The 21327-nt window shown below is 51.6% G+C and overlaps 6 protein-coding genes across 6 annotated transcripts; 4 read left to right on the forward strand and 2 right to left on the reverse strand.

The window, feature by feature from the left end:
- Window positions 1–89: 89 nt before the first annotated feature.
- Window positions 90–1067, reverse strand: APUU_11026A (Rtr1/RPAP2 family protein phosphatase; the record flags this gene model as incomplete). The annotated part of the gene is made up of 1 exon (XM_041693713.1): window positions 90–1067. The coding sequence occupies one exon, from the start codon at window positions 1065–1067 to the stop codon at window positions 90–92; it is 978 nt and encodes a 325-aa protein (XP_041550391.1).
- An 827-nt stretch (window positions 1068–1894) lies between these two features.
- APUU_11025S (SH3 domain protein) lies at window positions 1895–5626 on the forward strand (the record flags this gene model as incomplete). Its single annotated transcript, XM_041693724.1, has 3 exons — window positions 1895–3620; window positions 3693–3791; window positions 3846–5626. 3 exons carry the CDS (start codon window positions 1895–1897, stop codon window positions 5624–5626), a joined length of 3606 nt encoding a protein of 1201 aa, XP_041550392.1.
- Window positions 5627–7908: 2282 nt separating this feature from the next.
- tor (putative TOR pathway phosphatidylinositol 3-kinase TorA) lies at window positions 7909–15242 on the forward strand (the record flags this gene model as incomplete). Its single annotated transcript, XM_041693735.1, has 4 exons — window positions 7909–8035; window positions 8101–9052; window positions 9102–14799; window positions 14853–15242. 4 exons carry the CDS (start codon window positions 7909–7911, stop codon window positions 15240–15242), a joined length of 7167 nt encoding a protein of 2388 aa, XP_041550393.1.
- A 561-nt stretch (window positions 15243–15803) lies between these two features.
- APUU_11028S (uncharacterized protein) lies at window positions 15804–17561 on the forward strand (the record flags this gene model as incomplete). Its single annotated transcript, XM_041693746.1, has 4 exons — window positions 15804–16090; window positions 16166–16595; window positions 16655–16791; window positions 16862–17561. The coding sequence occupies 4 exons, from the start codon at window positions 15804–15806 to the stop codon at window positions 17559–17561; spliced, it is 1554 nt and encodes a 517-aa protein (XP_041550394.1).
- Window positions 17562–17971: 410 nt separating this feature from the next.
- Window positions 17972–19101, forward strand: APUU_11029S (putative NAD binding Rossmann fold oxidoreductase; the record flags this gene model as incomplete). Its single annotated transcript, XM_041693757.1, has 2 exons — window positions 17972–18298; window positions 18361–19101. 2 exons carry the CDS (start codon window positions 17972–17974, stop codon window positions 19099–19101), a joined length of 1068 nt encoding a protein of 355 aa, XP_041550395.1.
- Window positions 19102–19946: 845 nt separating this feature from the next.
- Window positions 19947–20879, reverse strand: APUU_11030A (inositol oxygenase; the record flags this gene model as incomplete). Its single annotated transcript, XM_041693769.1, has 1 exon — window positions 19947–20879. One exon carries the CDS (start codon window positions 20877–20879, stop codon window positions 19947–19949), a length of 933 nt encoding a protein of 310 aa, XP_041550396.1.
- Between the last annotated feature and the right edge of the window lie 448 nt (window positions 20880–21327).

The raw sequence follows: 21327 nt of genomic DNA on the forward strand, positions 1-21327 counted from the left end.
CTGTAGAACGCCTCAAGCAACGTAAAAGAAGAATGGCGCAGAAAGCCTGGCCTGCTGTAGCCATCGGCCGCCTATATATATATGTAACATTACGCTTCATGCGGCAAATATCCTTCAATGGATCCTCCCTTCTCATCTCCGGGTCGCATCTCTGGCGAAGTGATGGGCCTGTTGGGATTCATGTTCTCTTCAATCTGAACATCAACCCTGCCAGCATGAAGAGCTGGGTTTTGGTCGCCGCGCTCCATAGCGAGTTCCCGCGAGCGGGCATCATCCTTGACCGACAGTTTTGAAATTTCATCTGCTACCGCGCTCGGCTCTGGCGTAGTGTCCATGTGAAGATTGTCCAACTGACCAAGGACTTCCTTAACGCTCGTTGAGTCTCTCACTGCACTCTTTCCCTTGGTTGCCCTGCCCTCCTCGAGTAAGAGAAGTTGCTTTCCTCGTAGGTCGTCTCCCCGCCTCTCCCAGACGGGCTCTGCCGCCAGTTGTACTCGAATGTACATTGCTCGCTCGGCACACTCATCAGAACACCACATCTCGAACTTCTCTCGCGGGACAATGTTCATATCCCGTCCGCGACCGCCTGGACCGCTTCCTCTAGCGCCCCAAGTTATCCGATACATACCCCTTGAGTTTTCCTTGCGATGCTCGTGAGGACAGAGTCCATACCCGCAGAGACCTTCGATATTCCTTTCTTGTATTAAGTTATCGTAATCAGCGGGCTGGAAGGGTATTAAAGCGGTCTTGAATTTCTCAGTATCTTCAGCGGAAGGGGCGGCAGGATCTGCAGATTGAGAAGATGGCAGAGCGAGGAGCTCGAGGATGCGATCTAGGATGATATCCTGTGCATTTTTCTGCGCCTGGATGCGATGAGCATGGTGTAGAGCTATTGCCAGATGGCGGGGATCTGTCTCTGGTTTGGAGGGCTTCTGCTTGGGCTTTAGTGGCGAGCGACGGGCATTGCTGGCTCTCGACTTTGGCGGGCTTGTATTATTTGATTGTCGGGCCGACGCGGCATGAATCGAGGGGAGCGAAGTCTTTAACTCGGGACGGTCGGACGACATGATTTGGCGATGTTGGTGGCTTGAATATGTTCTAATTGTGATGAGTGGGATCTGGCGGTGGATGAAGGTTGAAACAGGCACGAGGAAAGGATGGTCGGGCCGGCAGAAGGCGAAACCCCCGGATTCAAGCTGTAGAGTTAGAACTCAATCCATGACGAGGGCCCAAGTTTCAGCCACCGCGACGAAACAACCAGCTCTCCAGCGAGTCGAATGCGTCGTTACACCACGCTCTAGCTCTCGCAATTGTGGCAGTGTGCTTGTCTCCTTCATTTCTGCCTGCTCACACTCCGTCATTATTAGCCGCCGATCGTGCCGTTGGTGGAGCACCAGAGCAGCAGCAGGCGGTCTTTACTCTTTCCTCCCGCCGTCTCGCTCACTCCAACCTCCTGCCACTCCTCTGGATTATTCCGTTGCTCTCATCGCTATTTCCTCTCCCCCGGGCGCCTTGCCTTGAAACCGAACCTGAGGCGTCTCTGGAGTGCCCCGGAATTTCTGTAAGTCGACCCGTGTTTTGCTGCCTTTAATCCGTGCTGTCTCTGTAACATTCCCGCCTCTCACATCCACACACCAACCCCACGACGCAGCCATACCCGACATACGTCAACCCTCGTCTGACATAGTCCTCCTATTTCGTTGATCGTCCAGCAACCACCTCTCCCTGCATATGACCCTGTTTATTGCACTTACTTTGAAACTCGCAACCAGCTAATGCTCATGTTACTCCGACTTTCCAGTTGCGTTGTTTAACAGCCACCCCTCCACTTGGCTCCAGCGCGGTCCGCACCTCCCCTGTACCAACTTCCTCCGAGTGAGGGTCGGCTTCCCCAATGTCTAGCCCGCCGTTTACGGTCAAGGCGGTTTTCGAGTATACTTCGGACCACGAGGATGACCTTAAATTTGCCATCGGCCAGATCATAACAGTGACTGCTGTGGAGGATGACGAGTGGTATTTTGGCGAATACCCCGATGAGTCGGGGAGCAAGGTAGAGGGTATTTTCCCCAAGAATTTCGTGGAGAAATATGAGCCCCCTGCTCCCCCGCGACCGACGCGCCCTAGCAGGCCGAAGAAAGAGCCCGAGGCTGCTGCACCGCCACCTCCCGAGCCAGCTACGATTGAATCGCCTGTGGCAGAGACTCGCGCCCCGGAGGTCGAAGAAGAGGCAGCTCCTCCCCCAGCTCCGCTAGAGACGAGACCTGTACCACCTCTTCCTCAATCCCCTCCCGCCGCTGCGGAAGAGTCACCGGTCGAGCCCGCCCCTCCTAAAGCAGCACCTGCGCCGGCACCTGCTGCTCAGAGTCCCCTGGAAGAGTCCAATCCTCCTGCTCCCAAGCTTGCGTCAAAGCCGCCGCCTCCTGCTGTGGCAGAGAAGCCCTCTGGGTCCTCGTTCAGGGATCGCATTGCCGCTTTCAATAAACCGGCGGCACCGCCAATTGCGCCGTTTAAGCCGCCAGGTTACTCCTCTCAATCATTTATCAAGAAGCCCTTCGTTGCGCCGCCTCCCAGTAAGAATGCCTATGTCCCACCACCGTCTCGAGAGCCTCCTGCAACGGTATACAAGCGGGAGGAGGACCCTGAGATCCGGGACCGGCCGGCACCTGAACCACCCGTTGCCGAGAGCCGGCCTGCGCCCACTGAAGGTACTGAGGAGGGCACGGAGGAACAACCTAAGCCAACAAGCTTGAAGGAACGAATTGCACTTCTGCAAAAGCAACAGATGGAGCAAGCTGCCCGCCACGCCGAAGCTGCCCAGAAGAAAGAAAAGCCCAAGCCACCTCAGAAGCCACGCCAAGAAACTCAGGAAGAGGTCGTTCCAGCTGCTGAGCCAGAATCTGAAGACCTTGAATCCCCGGAAACTGGCAGGGATCACAGTGTGGAAACAGTCAAGGGCGCCAGCGCTTCCACGGCGCAACCTGCAGTGCAACAGTCCGCGCTCCAAGACTTGACGAGCGATACAAATGATGCAGATGATTCAGCTGCTGCAGATACCGAAGATGCCGATGAGACATCTACGGGAAGAGAAGATGTAGATGATCGCGCCGCAATTCCACCTCCCGTCCAAAGACAGGTCGAGCAACCTGAAGCCAAAGAGGATGGAAAGGAGAATGAAGAGCTTGAATCAGACGAGCAGCAGGAAGAGGAAGAGGAAGATATGGACCCAGAGGTTAAGCGCAAGATGGAACTTCGAGAAAGGATGGCAAAGATGAGTGGAGGTATGGGTATGATGGGCTTCTTCGGACCTCCTGGCGGAATGCCCGCTCCTGGACCTGCATCTCGAAAGCCCAAGGCGCCTGCGCCTGCGGAGACAGAAAAGGACACTGGCGATACCGAAACAGCCCCAACCCCAAGTGCACCCCCGGTTCCTGTTATGGCTCTGCCCGGGATGAATCCCAGGTCACCATTAGCTTCTCCTACAGCCGAGAAGTATGAGGAGCCACCGTCAATTGCTGCGGTTGGACAACCCCCTCAATCCGGAACGTCTAGAGTTGGTGAGGATGAGGTTGAAGAAGAAGCTCCTCGTCGCTCAGTTGAAAAGTCATTATCTTCTCCTCGCGGTATACAACTCCTGCACCATCCATTTCTCGGTTTTTTTTTTTTTTCTTTTTACTAATTAATTCGCCGTTTAGAGCGCGCAGTGCCCCCTCCACTTCCGCCGATGGAGACACGCCCTGTTCCGCCCCCCAGTTCTCACGATCTACCGTTATCCCCCCCGCCAGTGCCAGGAGGTGAGTAATCTAAACATCAAAAATTTTCATATTTTGAACTAAATTCCAAACCAGGTCGACCTGCTCCCCCCCCTCCCGTGAGAAGCCCTACATCTGGTGGTGAGGACTCTGATGATGAGTTATCCGTGCATGCACAGAACTTGTCTTTGAACGCTGCAGCCGCGGGCAAGCCCTCGGAGGCACCTCCATTGCCGGACCATCTTGACTCTCGTCGTTCGTCAACCTATGATACAACCTCTCCAAAGTCGCCGACATTCTCATCCGAGAAGAGACTCAGTCGAGGGCCTCCACCCGTCCCAGCAAACCCTCCAGTTCCTACTCAAACTCGACCCCCTCCACCACCCCCTCCTGGAGCCGTCCGACGTAGGTCAACCGCTGATAGTCGGACTAGTGGTATATCTCAGCCTCGGCAAGCTGGAGAGGATGTCGAAGGCGAGGTGACAGAATACGACGGTGATTATGATACCGATATCGCGCCCGGTGCAAAATTTAAGGATGCCTTGAAAGCACATGGACGGGATTCTAGCCTTGATGAAGGCACTGCAACCGACGATCAATCCCTTCAATCACCCCGCAGCCCGGCAGAGACCCGTGTACCGCCACTCCCCCCTTCTGTTCCTAGGGGGGTTCCTCCGCCTCCTCCATCTCAACCCCCGAAGAGCTCCGGTTCTGGTAGAGCTTCCATAGATGCACCCAGAGCTCCTCCACCGCCCCCTCCCCAGAAGGAGCCATCTTATGGTGATGATGATGAGTATGATCCTTATCGTTACACTGCGCCAACGCATGGATTGCCTGCCCCCAAGTCAGCCCCAGTGCCGACTGGTCGACCAAACATTCCTCCTCCACCCCCGCCGCCACCTGTTGAAGAAGATGATGAATCGGACAGCTTGTACGATGCATCCCCTGTACAGACAGCCCCCGAGATTTCAGCCCCTCCTCCCCCGAGTCAACCCCCGGCGGTGATCCCTCATCAAGCACCACGATCCAACCGTGCATCTTTGGACGTGCCGAGGGCACAGCCATCTGTGCGACGCTCTATGGATGTAAACCGTCCATCCATTGACCAGGGCTTTATTGCCATGGAAGTTGACTTGGCTGAGAGCACCGCGTGGTGGGCCCAGCCAAACATGCCTCCTCCTGCCCTCCAAAATCGCCAGGATATTCTCCTCGAGTTTGAAGAGTCAAGTTCCTCAAAACGAGGCGGCAAGACCACAGTGAACAAGGACGTGTACGCTCTGTTCCGAGACTATTCTCAAACCGTAATTACTGTGAACTATGATGCTCGCAATCCTGCCGATGCGACGCTGGAACAACGCCATGAACAGCCCCCTCTGCCGCCTCGCCAGGATCAGCTTGAGGCTGCGCACGTCCAGATTGGCACGCGTGTCAGCCAGGGCGTCAATACTATCCAAAACACAACTGTGGCAGATGGTACGCCATTCGGTTTGATTGAGCACCTATTTGAGGATTTGTCGGATGCTCTTCGTCCTGTCGGCAATCGAGCATATGGTGCTTTGGTTTACTCTAATATGGCCAATGCATCCGTGCAGCAAAACGATGAGATTCGCGCTGGTGATATTGTAAGTTTCCGCAATGCTCGCTTCCAAGGACACCGCGGAACAATGCACCAGAAGTACAGCGTCGAGGTTGGCAAACCCGACCACGTCGGTGTTGTGGTGGACTGGGATGGAACAAAGAAGAAGATCCGTGCCTGGGAACAGGGCCGGGAGAGTAAGAAAGTCAAAATGGAGAGTTTCAAGCTCAATGACATGCGCAGCGGCGAGTGCAAGGTCTGGCGAGTGATGCCTCGCAAGTGGGTCGGCTGGGGTAGTTAAAGAGATGGCAATGAGCGAACCGAACCCGACACTAAATAATGCTTGATGACGATCCTGACGTGGGACGAGCTTCCTAAATCGAACCCGCAATGACCACTTGATGATTGATTTGATTAGAACGACGGGTTCGACATGGCACACATTACACCTCGTTCACACCTCTTCCCTTGCTGACACCATGAACTCGAAACACGGTACAAGAGATGGATAGATGATTGCTTCTGGTACATCTTAATTTTCTGATGGTACATGGACTAATACGACTGAACCTGCATGTCCGCTTGTTCTTGCGCTGTGATCGCTTGATCTTCCTTCGGATATAGCATTTGTTCCCTGTATCTATTGCCGTTATCATTGTTGTGTTCATGTAGCCTTGATCGATAATTCATTTTCGTTTTGTTAATTAACGTGAGGCTTAATTAAAACTCTTTCGTAATTTGTTCTTTCCATCGGCATTCTCCTTGTCATCCATCATATGAATCACTGCCGGCTTTTGAAGCCCCAAGTACTACTAGTTAGTAGCATTTAAAAACTGGAAGACTGGAAACACGGACTTGCCACTGCTTCAAACCATGCATTGATCTTCTGTTAACTGCCATAAACGTTGATACTGATAGCCATTATTCAGTTAGTCATACAGAAGCGGAATTAGCAGGCAAGCGAACTACATTACTGGCGGACAGGGAAAGCCTATAACAATTGACAGTATAGTTTACAGAGAATCAACCACTAGCCAGTTCCTGTAGAAATGGAATGTCATTTCACTTTAACCTTATGAGCAATTTCCAGCTTGGCTAAAGAGGGCAAGTCTTACCTTAGAAGGTACCTATGGGTATATTGCGTGGTGTAGGGAATTGCTGTCAAACCTCCCGTCGACTAATTGAATTGAAGTGAAGTAAATACGCGAATCCCTATACATGCACCTAAATTTCCGAGCCCGATGGGATGAAACGACGGGCTGGTAGACTAGCGTCCGTCCCTTCGCCATAACTTAAAGAAGAGAATCGGTGATTGAAACGTGCGCAAAGGGCCCCAAGCCATCCCCCAGGTTCTTGTTACACTTTCCCATGTTGGAAGTACCCGTCATTGCACTTATAGCAAACCAAAACTGCGCCCTACAGGTATCCAGTAAGCCCTTGCTCTTCTGCTTTTCGATGAAATGAGAAATCATCGCAAGTGGGCTGTCGCTGCGTCGGCGGTATCATTGGCATTCTCAAATTGCTTTCGTTTCTCGCTAAGAAAGAATTCGTAATTGCTTGAATATCCAAGCTCGCAAGGACACGGCAGCAGTGTATCCAGCAAGTACTTGCTCTTCTGCTTTTCGATGAAAGGAGAAATCACCGCACCGGGCCTTTGGCTGTTTGGGCAACCGCAGCAGCATCCTCAAAAGAAGTTGTTCTCCCCTCATTTCGATGAAAGAAGAAATCTAAAAGTAGCCGGGCTCCTTATATTGGCCATTAAATGGCCAGAAATCTTATTTTCCGGCGATGGCTTGCCATGTATGGGCTTCCATGGCTGTCCTAAGCAAGGGGAAGGTATCAGTGGAAGATATAAAAAGCTGACTTGGTAGGGACACCAAGGATACTGTAGCTGTGTGAAAACACCGGAGGGTTGCCACCGTAACGTGTGGCTCAACGGACATTTACAGGGAGAAGAGGGTGTCTGGACCTGAATTGCTGCGTTAGCATGACATCGCACCTTTCTAGGTTGTGTTTCAGTGGTTGTGACCTACCAGTAGTCCTAGGTGCCTGAGTTCCCCCAGTGTTTGTCCAAGATCCGCGGTACCTGGAGGTGGACACGCACTCTATGGAGTTAACGACGCGGTGTCTCTTTAGTGAGTGACGTTAGCAACATAAATGAATTCATTGAGGAGTATCTCGTGCCTTGTCATGGTGTACTATAGAGAGAATATATTGGCCGTCGTCATAGTCTGCTGGGAGTTCGTGTCAAGCAAGTCTATTGTTAAGAACCGAAACAAAGCTGGATTCAGAAAGAAAGAGTTTATGCTTTCCTGGTCAACATCGCAGTAACACAGAGAAGGTTGAGGAAGGAGCAGCTATTAATGGTCAGCGGCCTAGTAGACAAGGCAGACATTGATGCCTCAGGCATGTTTAGCTCGTGCACTAGTGAGCGGGAACCGTGAACGACTCCAGACCTTCTGACCTCCAGCCCGCCGCCTCTCCTCGTTTATCTACCCTCGACTCTCCGCTCATGCCCCCGCTGTCATTTTGAGTGCCCTTGAGGCTGCCGTCAAATGTCACCCTTAGGGTTCGATATCCAGAATGGCGCAAGCAGGTCCGATCACGGACGTCACCCAAAGGCTCTTTATCGAGCTCAAGTCTAAGAACGAAGATACACGAGTCCGAGCTGCTTACGAGCTTTATGAAAACGTCCTTGCCATCTCAAGAGGTAATATAAGCTTTCAAATTAATTAACCGACTGCAACGAGCTAACTTGGAGACCTCTTATCCTAGACTGGGCGCCCGAGAAGTTTATCGAGTTCTATAACGCCGTTAGTCAACGCATCGCCCAACTCGTCGTCACCGGGAACGATGCGCACGAAAGAATCGGAGGTCTCCTCGCCCTTGATCGGTTAATAGATTTTGAAGGTGTGGATAATGCCCAGAAGACGACCAGATTTGCCAGCTATCTTCGAAGTGCGCTCCGCAGCAGCGATAATGCCGTCCTCGTCTACGCCGCGCGGGCACTTGGTCGGCTAGCAAAGCCCGGCGGTGCGCTCACTGCCGAACTCGTTGAAAGTGAAATACAATCGGCGCTGGAATGGCTTCAGTCCGAACGACAAGAAGGCCGGCGATTCGCTGCCGTGCTGGTTATTCGAGAACTGGCGAAAGGTTCCCCCACACTCCTTTATGGGTTCGTTCCTCAAATTTTCGAACTCATCTGGGTTGCTCTCAGGGACCCAAAAGTGCTCATTCGAGAGACTGCCGCTGAAGCAGTGAGCGAATGCTTTGAAATTATCGCTGCGCGAGATATGCAGGTTCGACAACTGTGGTTTGCGAGGATATACGAGGAAGCGCTTTTGGGCCTGAAGTCGAATAATGTGGATTGGATACATGGGTCACTCTTGGTCCTCAAGGAACTTCTTCTCAAGGGTGCTATGTTCATGAACGAGCATTATCGAAATGCATGCGAAATTGTCCTTCGTCTCAAGGACCACCGCGACCCCAAGATTCGGACGCAGGTCGTTCTCACGATTCCCATTCTCGCCTCTTATGCCCCCGTTGACTTCACCGAGACATACCTTCATAAATTCATGGTTTACCTACAGGCTCAGCTGAAGAAAGAAAAAGAGCGAAATTCTGCTTTCATAGCTATTGGGAAGATCGCGAATGCCGTTGGTGTTGCCATTGCACAATATCTGGATGGTATTATTCTTTACATTCGGGAAGGACTTTCCTTGAAAGCGTAAGTGCATCATTACGGATTCTTTATTACATATGCTAACAATTGGAAGGCGGAATCGGGCTACCATCAACGAAGCGCCGATGTTTGAATGTATCAGCATGCTGTCTCTAGCTGTGGGGCAGGCACTCAGCAAATACATGGAATCGCTCCTGGACCCCATCTTTGCTTGTGGATTGAGCGAATCTCTGACACAAGCTCTTGTTGACATGGCTCATTACATACCACCAATCAAGCCCACGATTCAAGTAAAGTTGCTTGATATGCTCAGTCTGATACTCGATGGCACCCCTTTTCGGCCTTTGGGATGTCCCGAGAGCAGGCTTCCTCCAATGCCTTCATTCGCCAAGGATTTCACTCCTCAGGAGCTACACTCTGATGTCGAAATCGCATTAGCCCTCCATACATTGGGAAGTTTCGATTTTTCTGGCCATATCCTCAATGAGTTCGTGCGCGACGTAGCTATCCATTACGTCGAGAACGACAACTCCGAGATTCGGAAGGCTGCCGCTCTTACCTGCTGTCAGCTATTTGTGCACGATCCAATCATTAATCAAACCAGTAGCCATTCCATACAGGTTGTCAGCGAAGTCATTGACAAACTACTGACCGTTGGCGTTGGGGACCCAGATCCCGAAATTCGACGTACCGTCTTATTATCACTTGATCGCAAGTTTGACCGACATCTCGCGCGGCCAGAAAACATTCGATGCCTCTTTTTAGCTGTGAATGACGAGGTGTTCTCTGTTAGAGAGGCCTCAATCTGCATAATTGGGCGCCTTTCCAGTGTCAACCCCGCCTATGTATTTCCACCATTACGAAAGTTGCTGGTGAACTTGCTCACTGGGCTTGGGTTTGCAAACACTGCGCGCCAGAAGGAGGAAAGTGCCCAGCTTATCAGCCTTTTCGTTTCAAACGCGACGAAACTCATAAGGTCATATGTGGATCCTATGGTTACAACTCTGCTACCGAAGGCAACTGATGTCAACCACGGTGTCGCCTCCACCACGCTCAAAGCTGTCGGGGAGCTTGCAAGTGTCGGGGGAAGTGATATGAGAGCGTATTTACCCCAACTTATGCCGATAATTCTTGATGCATTGCAAGATCTTTCTTCCCATGCCAAGAGAGAGGCGGCCCTACGAACGTTGGGCCAAATATCTAGCAACTCCGGCTACGTTATCGAACCCTATATCGATCACCCCCATCTCTTGGCGGTACTCATCGGAATTATCAAGACGGAGCAAGCAGGTTCGCTTCGCAAAGAGACGATCAAGGTTCTGGGAACCCTTGGTGCTTTGGACCCATACAAATACCAGCAAATAAGCGAAACAGCACCTGATGTTCACCATATCAACGAAGTACAAACAGTATCAGATGTTAGTCTCATCATGCAAGGACTTGCGCCGTCTAATGAAGAGTACTACCCAACTGTTGTGATCCACACCCTCTTGCAAAACATACTCCGTGAGAACTCCCTTCAACAATACCATTCCGCTGTCATCGATGCGATTGTCACCATTTTCAAGACCCTTGGCTTGAAATGTGTACCGTTCCTTGGTCAAATTATTCCAGGTTTTATCTCTGTCATTCGAGGTTCGCCTGGAGGACGACTTGAATCATATTTCAACCAAATGGCAATTCTTGTCAACATCGTGAAACAGCACATAAGAGCCTTCCTCCCTGAAATCATTGAGGTTGTTCGAGAGTTTTGGGATGTGTCGTATCAAGTCCAGGGGACCATTCTATCTCTCGTGGATGCGGTGGCCAAGTCCCTGGAGGGTGAATTCAAGAAATATCTTGCTAGTCTTGTTCCTCCAATGCTGGATACGCTTGAAAAGGATAACACCCCGCGCCGACAACCTTCAGAGAGGATCTTGCACAGCTTCCTAATATTTGGCCCCAGTGGCGAGGAGTATATGCATTTGATCGTCCCATCCATTGTGCGTCTATTCGATAGAGCTCAGAACCCACCGAGTATTAGGAAGTCCGCCATTGACAGTCTGACGAAACTCTCACGACAAGTGAATGTTTCCGACTTTGCATCCTTGATCGTCCACTCTCTGTCCCGAGTCGTTGCCGGCAACGACCGCATGCTGAGACAATCCGCCATGGACTGTATCTGCTCTTTGATATTCCAGCTTGGCCAAGACTTCAACCATTATATCCACTTGCTGAACAAGGTTTTGAAGCATCACCAGGTCACTCATGTCAATTATCAGATTCTAGTGACAAAGCTCCAAAAGGGAGATCCACTTCCCCAAGATCTTAACCCCGATGAGAGTTATGCGAACTTGGCAGATGACGCCAATTACGCCGAGATTGGCCAGAAGAAAATGGTAGTCAACCAGCAACATTTGAAGAACGCCTGGGATGCATCACAGAAGTCAACACGTGAGGACTGGCAGGAGTGGATTCGAAGATTCAGCGTGGAGCTCTTGAAGGAGTCACCTTCGCCAGCCCTACGTGCCTGCGCGAGCTTGGCGGGCATATACCAACCTCTCGCGAGAGACCTATTCAACGCCGCCTTTGTTTCTTGTTGGACAGAATTGTATGATCAATACCAGGAAGAGCTGGTACGATCAATTGAAAAGGCACTTACATCACCAAACATCCCCCCAGAAATTCTTCAAATCCTTCTCAATCTCGCTGAATTTATGGAGCATGATGACAAAGCGTTACCGATTGACATCCGCACACTTGGCAAGTATGCGGCCAAATGCCATGCCTTTGCAAAGGCACTTCACTACAAGGAACTCGAGTTCGAGCAAGATCAGAATTCTGGAGCCGTGGAAGCCTTGATCACCATCAACAATCAACTCCAACAGTCCGATGCCGCCATCGGTATTCTTAGAAAAGCCCAAGCGTATCGGGATGTCGAACTCAAAGAAACATGGTTCGAGAAACTTCAACGCTGGGAGGAGGCTCTTGCGGCTTATAAACGACGTGAGAAGATTGATCCGGACTCTTTCGGCATTACAATGGGTAAAATGCGTTGTCTACACGCCCTTGGAGAATGGAAGGTGCTGTCTGATTTGGCTCAGGAGAAATGGAACCAGGCTTCTCTTGAGCATCGGAAGTCCATCGCTCCTCTAGCTGCTGCGGCCGCATGGGGTCGAGGCCAGTGGGAATTGATGGACTCGTACCTGAGTGTCATGAAGGAACAATCTCCTGACCGTTCATTCTTCGGTGCCATCTTGGCGATTCATCGTAACCAGTTCGACGAAGCGGTTATGTACATCGAAAAGGCGCGAAATGGTCTTGACACCGAGCTCTCCGCACTTCTTGGAGAATCGTACAACCGCGCATATAACGTGGTCGTCCGCGTGCAAATGCTTGCCGAGCTTGAGGAGATCATCACATACAAACAAAATGTAGGTGACCCGGAGAAGCAAGACGCCATGCGCCAGACCTGGAACAGACGACTCCTTGGCTGTCAACAGAACGTGGAGGTCTGGCAACGCATGCTCAAGGTCAGAGCACTCGTCACCACACCCCGAGAGAACCTGGACATGTGGATCAAGTTTGCAAACCTTTGCCGCAAATCTAACCGCATGGGCCTTGCCGAACGATCTCTAGCGTCGTTGGAGATGGTTCTCTCTGATGGCAGCGGCGGCACACGCACTATCTCTCCGCCAGAAGTTACATATGCTCGTTTGAAGTTTAGCTGGTCCAGTGGTCGTCAACGCGAGGCCCTTCAAATGCTCAGAGAGTTCACTGGGAACCTTACCGAAGATTTTACACGTTTCAATGCACTTGTCGCCTCGCAATCCGAACATAATGGTATCAATGGCGTCAACGGAGTCAACGGTATTACCGAAGGAAATCACACCGATATCATGGGCCTCAGAGATCGCGTTGGTGACGTTAACAAGTTCCGAAGGCTCCTCGCCAAAAGCTACCTTAGGCTTGGTGAGTGGCAGACCGCCTTGCAACGAGGAGACTGGCGACCAGAGCATGTCCGTGAAGTGCTCAATGCATACTCGGCAGCTACTAGATACAACCGCGATTCTTACAAAGCCTGGCACTCATGGGCCCTGGCGAATTTCGAGGTCGTTACAACAATTGCGAGCCAAGCGAACAAGGATGGTGGAAGTTTGGCACTGGTTCCAGGTCATATTGTAACAGAACATGTGATTCCTGCTATCCGTGGCTTCCTCAGATCTATTGGGCTATCATCAACATCCTCTCTACAGGACACCTTACGGCTGCTTACCCTTTGGTTCAACCATGGGGGTGACCAGGAAGTAAACTCTGTTGTTACAGAGGGATTTACTGCTGTGAATATCGATACATGGCTTGCGGTCACGCCACAACTTATCGCTCGTATCAACCAGCCCAACTTTAGAGTTCGAAGCGCTGTTCATCGCCTGCTAGCCGAAGTCGGCAAGACACACCCTCAGGCTCTCGTGTATCCCCTGACGGTTGCAATGAAATCTAATGTTACTCGACGATCACAGTCCGCAAGCAATATCATGGATAGCATGCGGCAACATAGCGCTACCCTTGTTGAACAAGCGGACCTTGTAAGCCACGAACTTATCAGAGTCGCTGTCTTATGGCACGAGCTCTGGCACGAGGGACTGGAAGAAGCGTCACGACTTTATTTCGGCGACCATAATGTGGAAGGGATGTTTTCAACTCTTGCTCCGCTCCACGAAATGCTTGACAAGGGTGCTGAGACCCTGCGTGAGGTATCGTTTGCCCAGGCATTCGGGCGCGACCTTGCGGAGGCGAAGCACTACTGCATGCTCTACCGCGAGACCGAGGAAATTGGTGATTTGAACCAGGCGTGGGATCTGTATTACACCGTTTTCCGCAAGATCAGTCGACAGCTACCGCAGCTATCGACACTTGATCTCAAATACGTCTCGCCCAAGCTCAAGGATTGCGTGGACCTTGATCTCGCTGTCCCTGGTACCTACCAAAGCGGCAGACCTATTATTCGCATTATCAGTTTCGATCCAATCCTACATGTTCTCCAAACGAAGAAGCGGCCACGACGGATGACATTAAAGGGCAGCGATGGAAGCTCCTATATGTATGCACTGAAAGGTCATGAAGATATCAGACAGGATGAGAGAGTTATGCAATTGTTTGGGCTAGTCAACACTCTCCTGGACAACGATAGTGAGAGTTTCAAGCGACATTTGACAGTACAGCGATTCCCTGCCATTCCACTCTCTCAGAACTCTGGTATCATCGGTTGGGTGACGAACAGCGACACCTTGCACGCCTTGATCAAGGAGTACCGAGAAACACGACGCATTCTCCTCAATATCGAGCATAGGATTATGCTGCAGATGGCTCCAGACTACGATAACTTGACGCTTATGCAGAAGGTTGAAGTCTTTGGATATGCCATGGACAACACCACCGGGAAGGATCTATACCGTGTTCTGTGGTTGAAGAGTAAGAGTTCTGAGGCCTGGCTTGAGCGACGAACCAACTACACTCGGTCGCTCGGTGTCATGTCCATGGTCGGATACATCCTTGGCTTGGGCGACCGCCACCCGTCCAATCTTCTTCTGGACCGGGTGACTGGAAAGGTGGTTCACATCGATTTTGGTGACTGCTTTGAGGTTGCGATGCATCGGGAGAAGTATCCGGAGCGCGTGCCATTCCGTCTCACCCGTATGTTGACCTTTGCGATGGAAGTTAGCAATATCGAAGGTAGCTATAGGATCACTTGCGAGGCTGTCATGCGCGTGATCCGCGAGAATAAGGACTCACTGATGGCTGTTCTGGAGGCTGTAAGTCACCTTCCCTCTATCCCATTGTATTTACTTAACTAACGTGTATTTAGTTCATCCACGACCCCCTAATTAACTGGCGTCTCGGAATCCGGGAGTCTCCTGATCGAATGCCATTCAACACGGAGCGACGCCAATCGGTCGTCTCTGGCGTCAATATTGAACATGGCGTTCAGCCGAGCAACTTCTCCCGCCACCGTCGACCTTCGATTCTTGAAGGCGGCATCCTCGATGCCCAAGAGGGCGTCCCCAATGAAGCACGCGAGGCACAGAATGCGAGAGCGCTGCAGGTGCTTGGGCGTGTCCGGGAGAAACTGACGGGTCATGACTTCAAGCCCACCGAGGAGCTCAATGTGAGCGACCAAGTTGACAAGCTTCTTGCACAGGCGACGAGCGTGGAGAATATTTGTCAACATTGGATTGGATGGTGCAGTTTCTGGTGATTGTTTTGTTTCCTATAAGGATATTTTGTATTCAGGGTCTTTTGATGGCGATGGTGGATTTTGCATGATATCAGATTTATGGGTTTCGGCTGTAGCATAATGGTTATTTTCAGCTATGCCGGCCTACTCCTATGAGGATGACTGGGCGGTGTTATGGCTTTAATTCTCGTTTTAGACATGATATTATGTTGAACTGAAGCACTAGGGCTGCTTAGGAGGTACGTACGGAGTATGGATTGCACGTGCTCATTTTGACTTCGTATACCGGTAGTACCTGGCTGCAGAGTATAAATCGGCGCGTTGTATATCCAAGTAGAAATAGCCCAGCAAAATCCAAATGTCAAAATCAGGGTACCCGAGTCAATGAATCTCGATCTGGTTTGATGTACCCGGCCATGTATGTTGCTACGTCACAATATGGTTAAGTCCCGAGCCGAGGTCACGGGCAGGATCATCTTCAACTCTCCTCATTGTCCTCTGCTCCCTCATTATTCCCGGACTGTCTTTCTGTCCTATTGCGCCTGCCTCCATCTCAACGGTCCTTCCTAGGACAGGAACAATATGGCTCCCGCTCTACAACCCGATCCTGGGGTGCACCCAGTTGTTCGCAACGCCCTGCGCGTCTCCCTGAGCGCCAAAGAATACAAGGCCCTGCACGACTACGCCCAGCGTTCTCGCTCCTTGCAAAACAAACTACCAACCCCAGCAAGATTCGAAGCCATTACTCGGTCTAAGAATAAATACAATGAAACGGCGGTACGTGCGTCGCTGCGCGTCTTTCTGGCCTCGGGGGCCTTGATGAAGCTCGTCGACTTCGTTATCGGTCGCATACAAAAGAACTCGGCTCAGTACGGAATACTCTTGTCTTGAATGTGAAATTTTTGAAGGGGAATGATCTTTTGCTAATATGCGTTTGGAAATAGGGAAAAACCCCGGATCTCGCTCCTTCGATCCCCAAATTTCCGCCTTTCCCTTGCGATGTCCCTGATGGTTTTGCTGCACCGGCTCCTACATCGCTTCTTTCTTAAGTTGCGCATAAATTTACGTACCGATGACGCACAGCCGTTTCGCGAGCGCAATCCGCGCATCTCGAAGGCGCTCACATCGCGATATGCGCCTGCGGTCGGTGCCAGTCTGGCGGGTCTTTCGCTGGGAATTTGTACGCAAAACCAGCTCCGAATGACGGTGGCGATTTATGCGGCTACACGGGGATTGGAGGCGGTCTATAATGTCCTGGATGAGAAAGGGTGGTTTGAGAACCGGCCGTGGTGGTTTGGGAGTTGGTTGCTGATGCCAGCGTCGCTTGCACAGCTATTCCACGCCTTTGTATTTGATCGGGAGGCTACACCTAAGGTCTGTGTCCAGGTTTTGTTTAATGTCGGCTTCGATTTTTGGCTAACCGAGTATCGTAGTGGTTTGGAAATGCGATTATGAGGTACTCACCGAGTTATATTCACGACCGACCGGATACTTTGCCAGCGCAGTTTCCCTGGCCAGAGAAGGATGAGATTGTAGATTCGATCGCGTCAATTGCTAATCTCCGCTGGCCGTAAGTTGTTTCGCTCCTTTTTTTTTTGCCTTTTGCCATGTCAATGGGAACCAGAAACTAACAGTCGCAGGGCATTCGTCTCGCCTATACTTCGTCCTGCGGTTCCCAATGTGTTGCCATCGGGACTCAAGTCTATCTCGCCGATTACCGGGCCAGCGCATCCATCAATCCCTAACCTGTCATGTGCTTTGCTCCATCCTGGTAGTCCTAGCTGCGGCACAGCTCTCGCGCATCACCTGCTGCTCTCTGCATCTGCTCTAGCGCGACTTTTCGCGATGGTAGCACTTGCGCGGTCGGCGCTGAATTTGAAAGCGTGGCTAACTCAGCCGATATCGACGGTTAACGGTTTGTCAAAACAAGTCATCACACAGACGGCAGTGCTTTCAACGGCAATCGGTTCGGCGTGGGGCAGTCTGTGCATGTGGAACGCGACGTTGCCACGGACAGTATTGCCGACGCAGCGATTTTACCTCAGCGGCGCACTTGCCGGGGTGCCGTTCGCTTTCCTGGGAAATAACAGCCGCAGCGTGTTTTTGTACTTTTTCCGAGCAGCAGTGGACTCGGCGTGGAAGGCGGGGGTGAAGCGGGGATTGTGGAAGGGGTGGAGGGGCGGCGATGCCTGGCTGTTTGTGGTGGCCTGGGCGGTTCTGGGGAGCGCGCTGGAGGGCCGCCCGGGCACGGTGCAGGGACGAGGCGTGAGGAAGCTTCTTGCGTGGATGAAGGGCGAGGGCTTCACGGACCCCATTGAGAAGCGGAGGCGCAGAGCGTGAGCTTTTACTTATTATCATCAGCACTGTAATTAATTGTGGCCATGATCTATGACTATGCAGCATTGAAGTATGATCTGCGAGAAGGGGCAATTTTCCCCGCATGGGCTATCGGAATCCATTTCTCCCTCTGGAAGCCCTTTTCCGGCTCTCCACCGTCTGCGTTCCTGTACGGACGATGGTCTCCATTGGTCTCGGACTTACTCCTGTGCGACAATGGCTTAAATTTTGCGAATGAGGGGTATCCAAGCTCCTGCTTTGCTGGAGATCAGACCGACTTTCGCCTGCAGCTGTACACTTAAATTCGTCGCTCGCTGTTTGCCCCCCTCATCGTATTCCCATCATTTCTCACTCTCACTCTTAATTGCTCCTTCATCCCATCCTCACTTCCCAATTCCCCCGTTTACACCACAATGACTGCCCAACGCCTCAAAATCGGTTGCGCCGGCCTCGGCCGCATGGGCAAGCGCCACGCCCTCAACTTCCTGGAGCGCACTCCCCGCGCGGAGCTCGTCGCCGCCAGCACCCCGGACGACACTGAGATCGAATGGGCCAAGGTCCACCTTGCTCCCTACGGAGTCAAGCTCTACAAGAACTACGACGATATGCTGAAGCAGGAGGGCCTGGAAGCCGTCGTTGTCGCATCTGCCACAGCCGTGCACGCCGAGCAAGCCATCAAGGCCATCAATGCCGAGAAGCACGTTCTCTGCGAGAAGCCGCTGTCAACCAGCGTTGAAATTGTTAGTACCGATTATTACTCCCTCCTAACCATCCCAAGATTGAGTAACTTATTGAAAAACAGTCCCAATCCGTCCTCGACGCCGCCAATGCAAAGCCTCACCTCAAAGTCATGTGCGGTTTCTCCCGCCGCTTCGACGCCTCCTACCGCGACGCCTACAACAAAATATCCTCCGGCGCCCTAGGCAACCCCAGCGTCATCCGTAGCCAGACCTGCGACAAGCTCGATCCAACAGGGTTCTTCGTCGCGTATGCCGAGTTCTCCGGCGGTATCTTTGTCGACTGCTCCATCCACGACATCGACCTGACGCTCTGGTTCTTCGGACAAGAGTCCAAGGTGCGCTCTGTCTCTGCAGTCGGAATCACAGCCGTCGAGCCGGACCTGCGCAAGCATAACGACCGCGACAACGCCGTTGGTCTGGTTGAGTTCTACGACGGGAAGATGGCCTACTTCTATGCTTCTCGCATGATGGCCGCAGGCCAGGAAGACACGAGTGAGTTCATTGGAACAAAGGGCAAGGTCACAGTGAATGCGCAGCCGCAGTTGAACCTGGTCCAGACGTTCGATGCAGGCGGTATCAAGAAAGAGATCCCACAGCACTACTATGACCGCTTCGAGTATGCGTTTGTGACGGAGGCGAACGAGTTCACGGCCTCGGTGTTGGAGAACACGACTGTGCCCCTGAAGCTGGATGGTGCTGTCCAAGCTGTACGCATTGGTGCTGCGCTGCAGGAATCCCTTATAACGGGGGAGAAGATCTTCTTCGATGAGAGTGGGAACCGGGTCCCGAAGGCGAACCTGTGAATATGATTTTTAACGGTTCTAACGGCTATGGTTTTTATTTCATGTGTTTGGAGTAGAGTCTAGTATATATAGATTGGCAAAATAGATTCAATACCCTGCCAAAGGAGTATCACGCTAGTATACGGTGTGCTGAACTTGTTTTGTTCTCGGACTTAACTTAGTATCTCTAGGTACTTTCCCATCTACACTGTATGATCAGATCCGACTTACTCCAGCTGCAGCTTGGACATGACTCGCGGGAATGCACCTGCCATGTAGGTAATACCAATAAATACCAAGCAGACATCAAGCATAATGACGTAAAAGTGAGATGTTCCTGAAGGAATTACATTAGGGCTTATCATGCTGATTTCAGTACAGAACTGTAGACGGGCTTAGACTCTGCTGGTGAGTTAACCTCCTAAGTACGTACTTCAAATCGACCAAATATACTTCCAATCTATCATCGCCATGTGCCTGCTTGGAAATACTCATCTAGACACAGTATCAAGCTCCGACTACACCGCACGGTGCATATATTCCAGAGTGTGGTTTGGTGGGGCTAATCGGGTATTCTGTTTAGCCGCCCGGATTGTCGGCTATCGATGAAACTGCTTACACTTGGTTCGAATCTGCTTGGACAGTGGACTTGAGATGAAAGTGGAGTTTGAACTTTGAACTTTGAAGAACTGTTGCTTTCCGTAAAAAAGCATCTTATCATCTATGTCATGCATGTAAAGGGTAAATAACTAAGGCTAATATAATAATGGCATCAAGATACAGCTTTGATTCGTCGTAACTCGTAAAAATAAAGGAACATCTAATGCAGAAATCATCATCAAAAAAGAAGGGGGAAAAAAGACAGTCTACCACTTGATGATCTTGGTAGGGAAGAACTCATCAATCAGGTCGAAGTAGTAAGGCTTCAGCTCCTCGACCGTCGGGACGTCGTCGCTCTTGCTGTACAGATCATACGGGTTGAAAGCCTTCACAGCCTTGAGCATCTCCTCGTCCTTCTCGTTCATCAGGTGCCGGTACGCACCGGCGTTGTGCCACGGGTAGAATGAGTGGTACCGGATCATGGCGAGGGCCTCGTCGGGGAGGGTCGACTGCTCCTTGACAACGTGGTAGAGATACTCGTCGTGGCCCCATGAGAGCATGACATTGTCGAGCCCGCAGCCTGGGTTGTAGATGCCGTTGGGGGTAGAGTAGATAGGGTGGCCGAAGTCCTCGTTATCCTCGAATGACTCGGTGCCGTAGATGATGCGCTCGTCGAACCCGCAGCCGACGGGGAATGTGTCGCCGACGACGTCCCACTGGCCGCGGGCATCGTAGAAGAAGAGCAGCTTGCCCAGGTCGTGGATGAGACCGGTCAGCTGCATCCAGCGGGGCTTGCCATCGCGGCGGATGGCCTCGGCGGACTGTAGCAAGTGGTCGATCTGGGAGAGGGAGGTGTCAGGGTCACTTTCGTCGATCAGGGTGTTGAGCTTCTCCATGGCGTCCCAGACGGACATCTCGGCGCGGGTCTTGGAGTGGAAATCATTGCGGGCCTTGAGGTTGTAGGCGACTGTCTGCTTGGTGTGCTGTTCCTTGTAGAAGTTCTTGACGCGGTCGCAGGCGTCCTCGTACTGGCGGAACTGGGTCTTGTCCTTTTCCTTGTCGAACTCGGACTCCTCGTAGAGGTCTTTCTCGGCCTGGGCCTTTTCCTTGAGGTTCTGTTTGAGAACGTTGACGTTGTCGACAGCGTCGGAGATTTCTTCGAGGGCGGCGCCGTTGGCGACGTTGGCGTGAGGGCTCATGATGGACTTTTTTGGTAATAAACTTTTTTAGTAAAAAGAGGCAGTTGTTTGGTTGATGGAAAGTTGAGTCTGCCCGAGACGAAGAAAAGATATATAACGGCATTGTGGCAAGCGAATGAGGATGCGAATTCCGAGTGATGGCATGGTGTAGCTGAAGAGGACGGATTCTGGAATCCGCAGCGAAGATCTGGAACCCAGTTTCCGATCCCCCGCAATCTCTTCTCTCAGACAGAGCCCAGCCTGGCTCGGCTCAGACTAACTTGTTCAAGTAATCCCAGGGCAGAGAATCGGAATCGCTCCGGTTGATGGAATTATTGTTGGCACTCTGGACAAATGTCCGGGGGAATAGCCCCCGACAAGGTACCCCTCCACGGATAGGCGTGTTTTTTCGGAGTATATCATGCCGCTGTTTCTCGCCCTCTCCCTCTCCCTCTTTCTCTTTTAATTT

The sequence above is a fragment of the Aspergillus puulaauensis genome, chromosome 1 (assembly GCF_016861865.1).
Source record: "Aspergillus puulaauensis MK2 DNA, chromosome 1, nearly complete sequence".
In the NCBI taxonomy this organism is placed as follows: Eukaryota; Fungi; Ascomycota; class Eurotiomycetes; order Eurotiales; family Aspergillaceae; genus Aspergillus; species Aspergillus puulaauensis.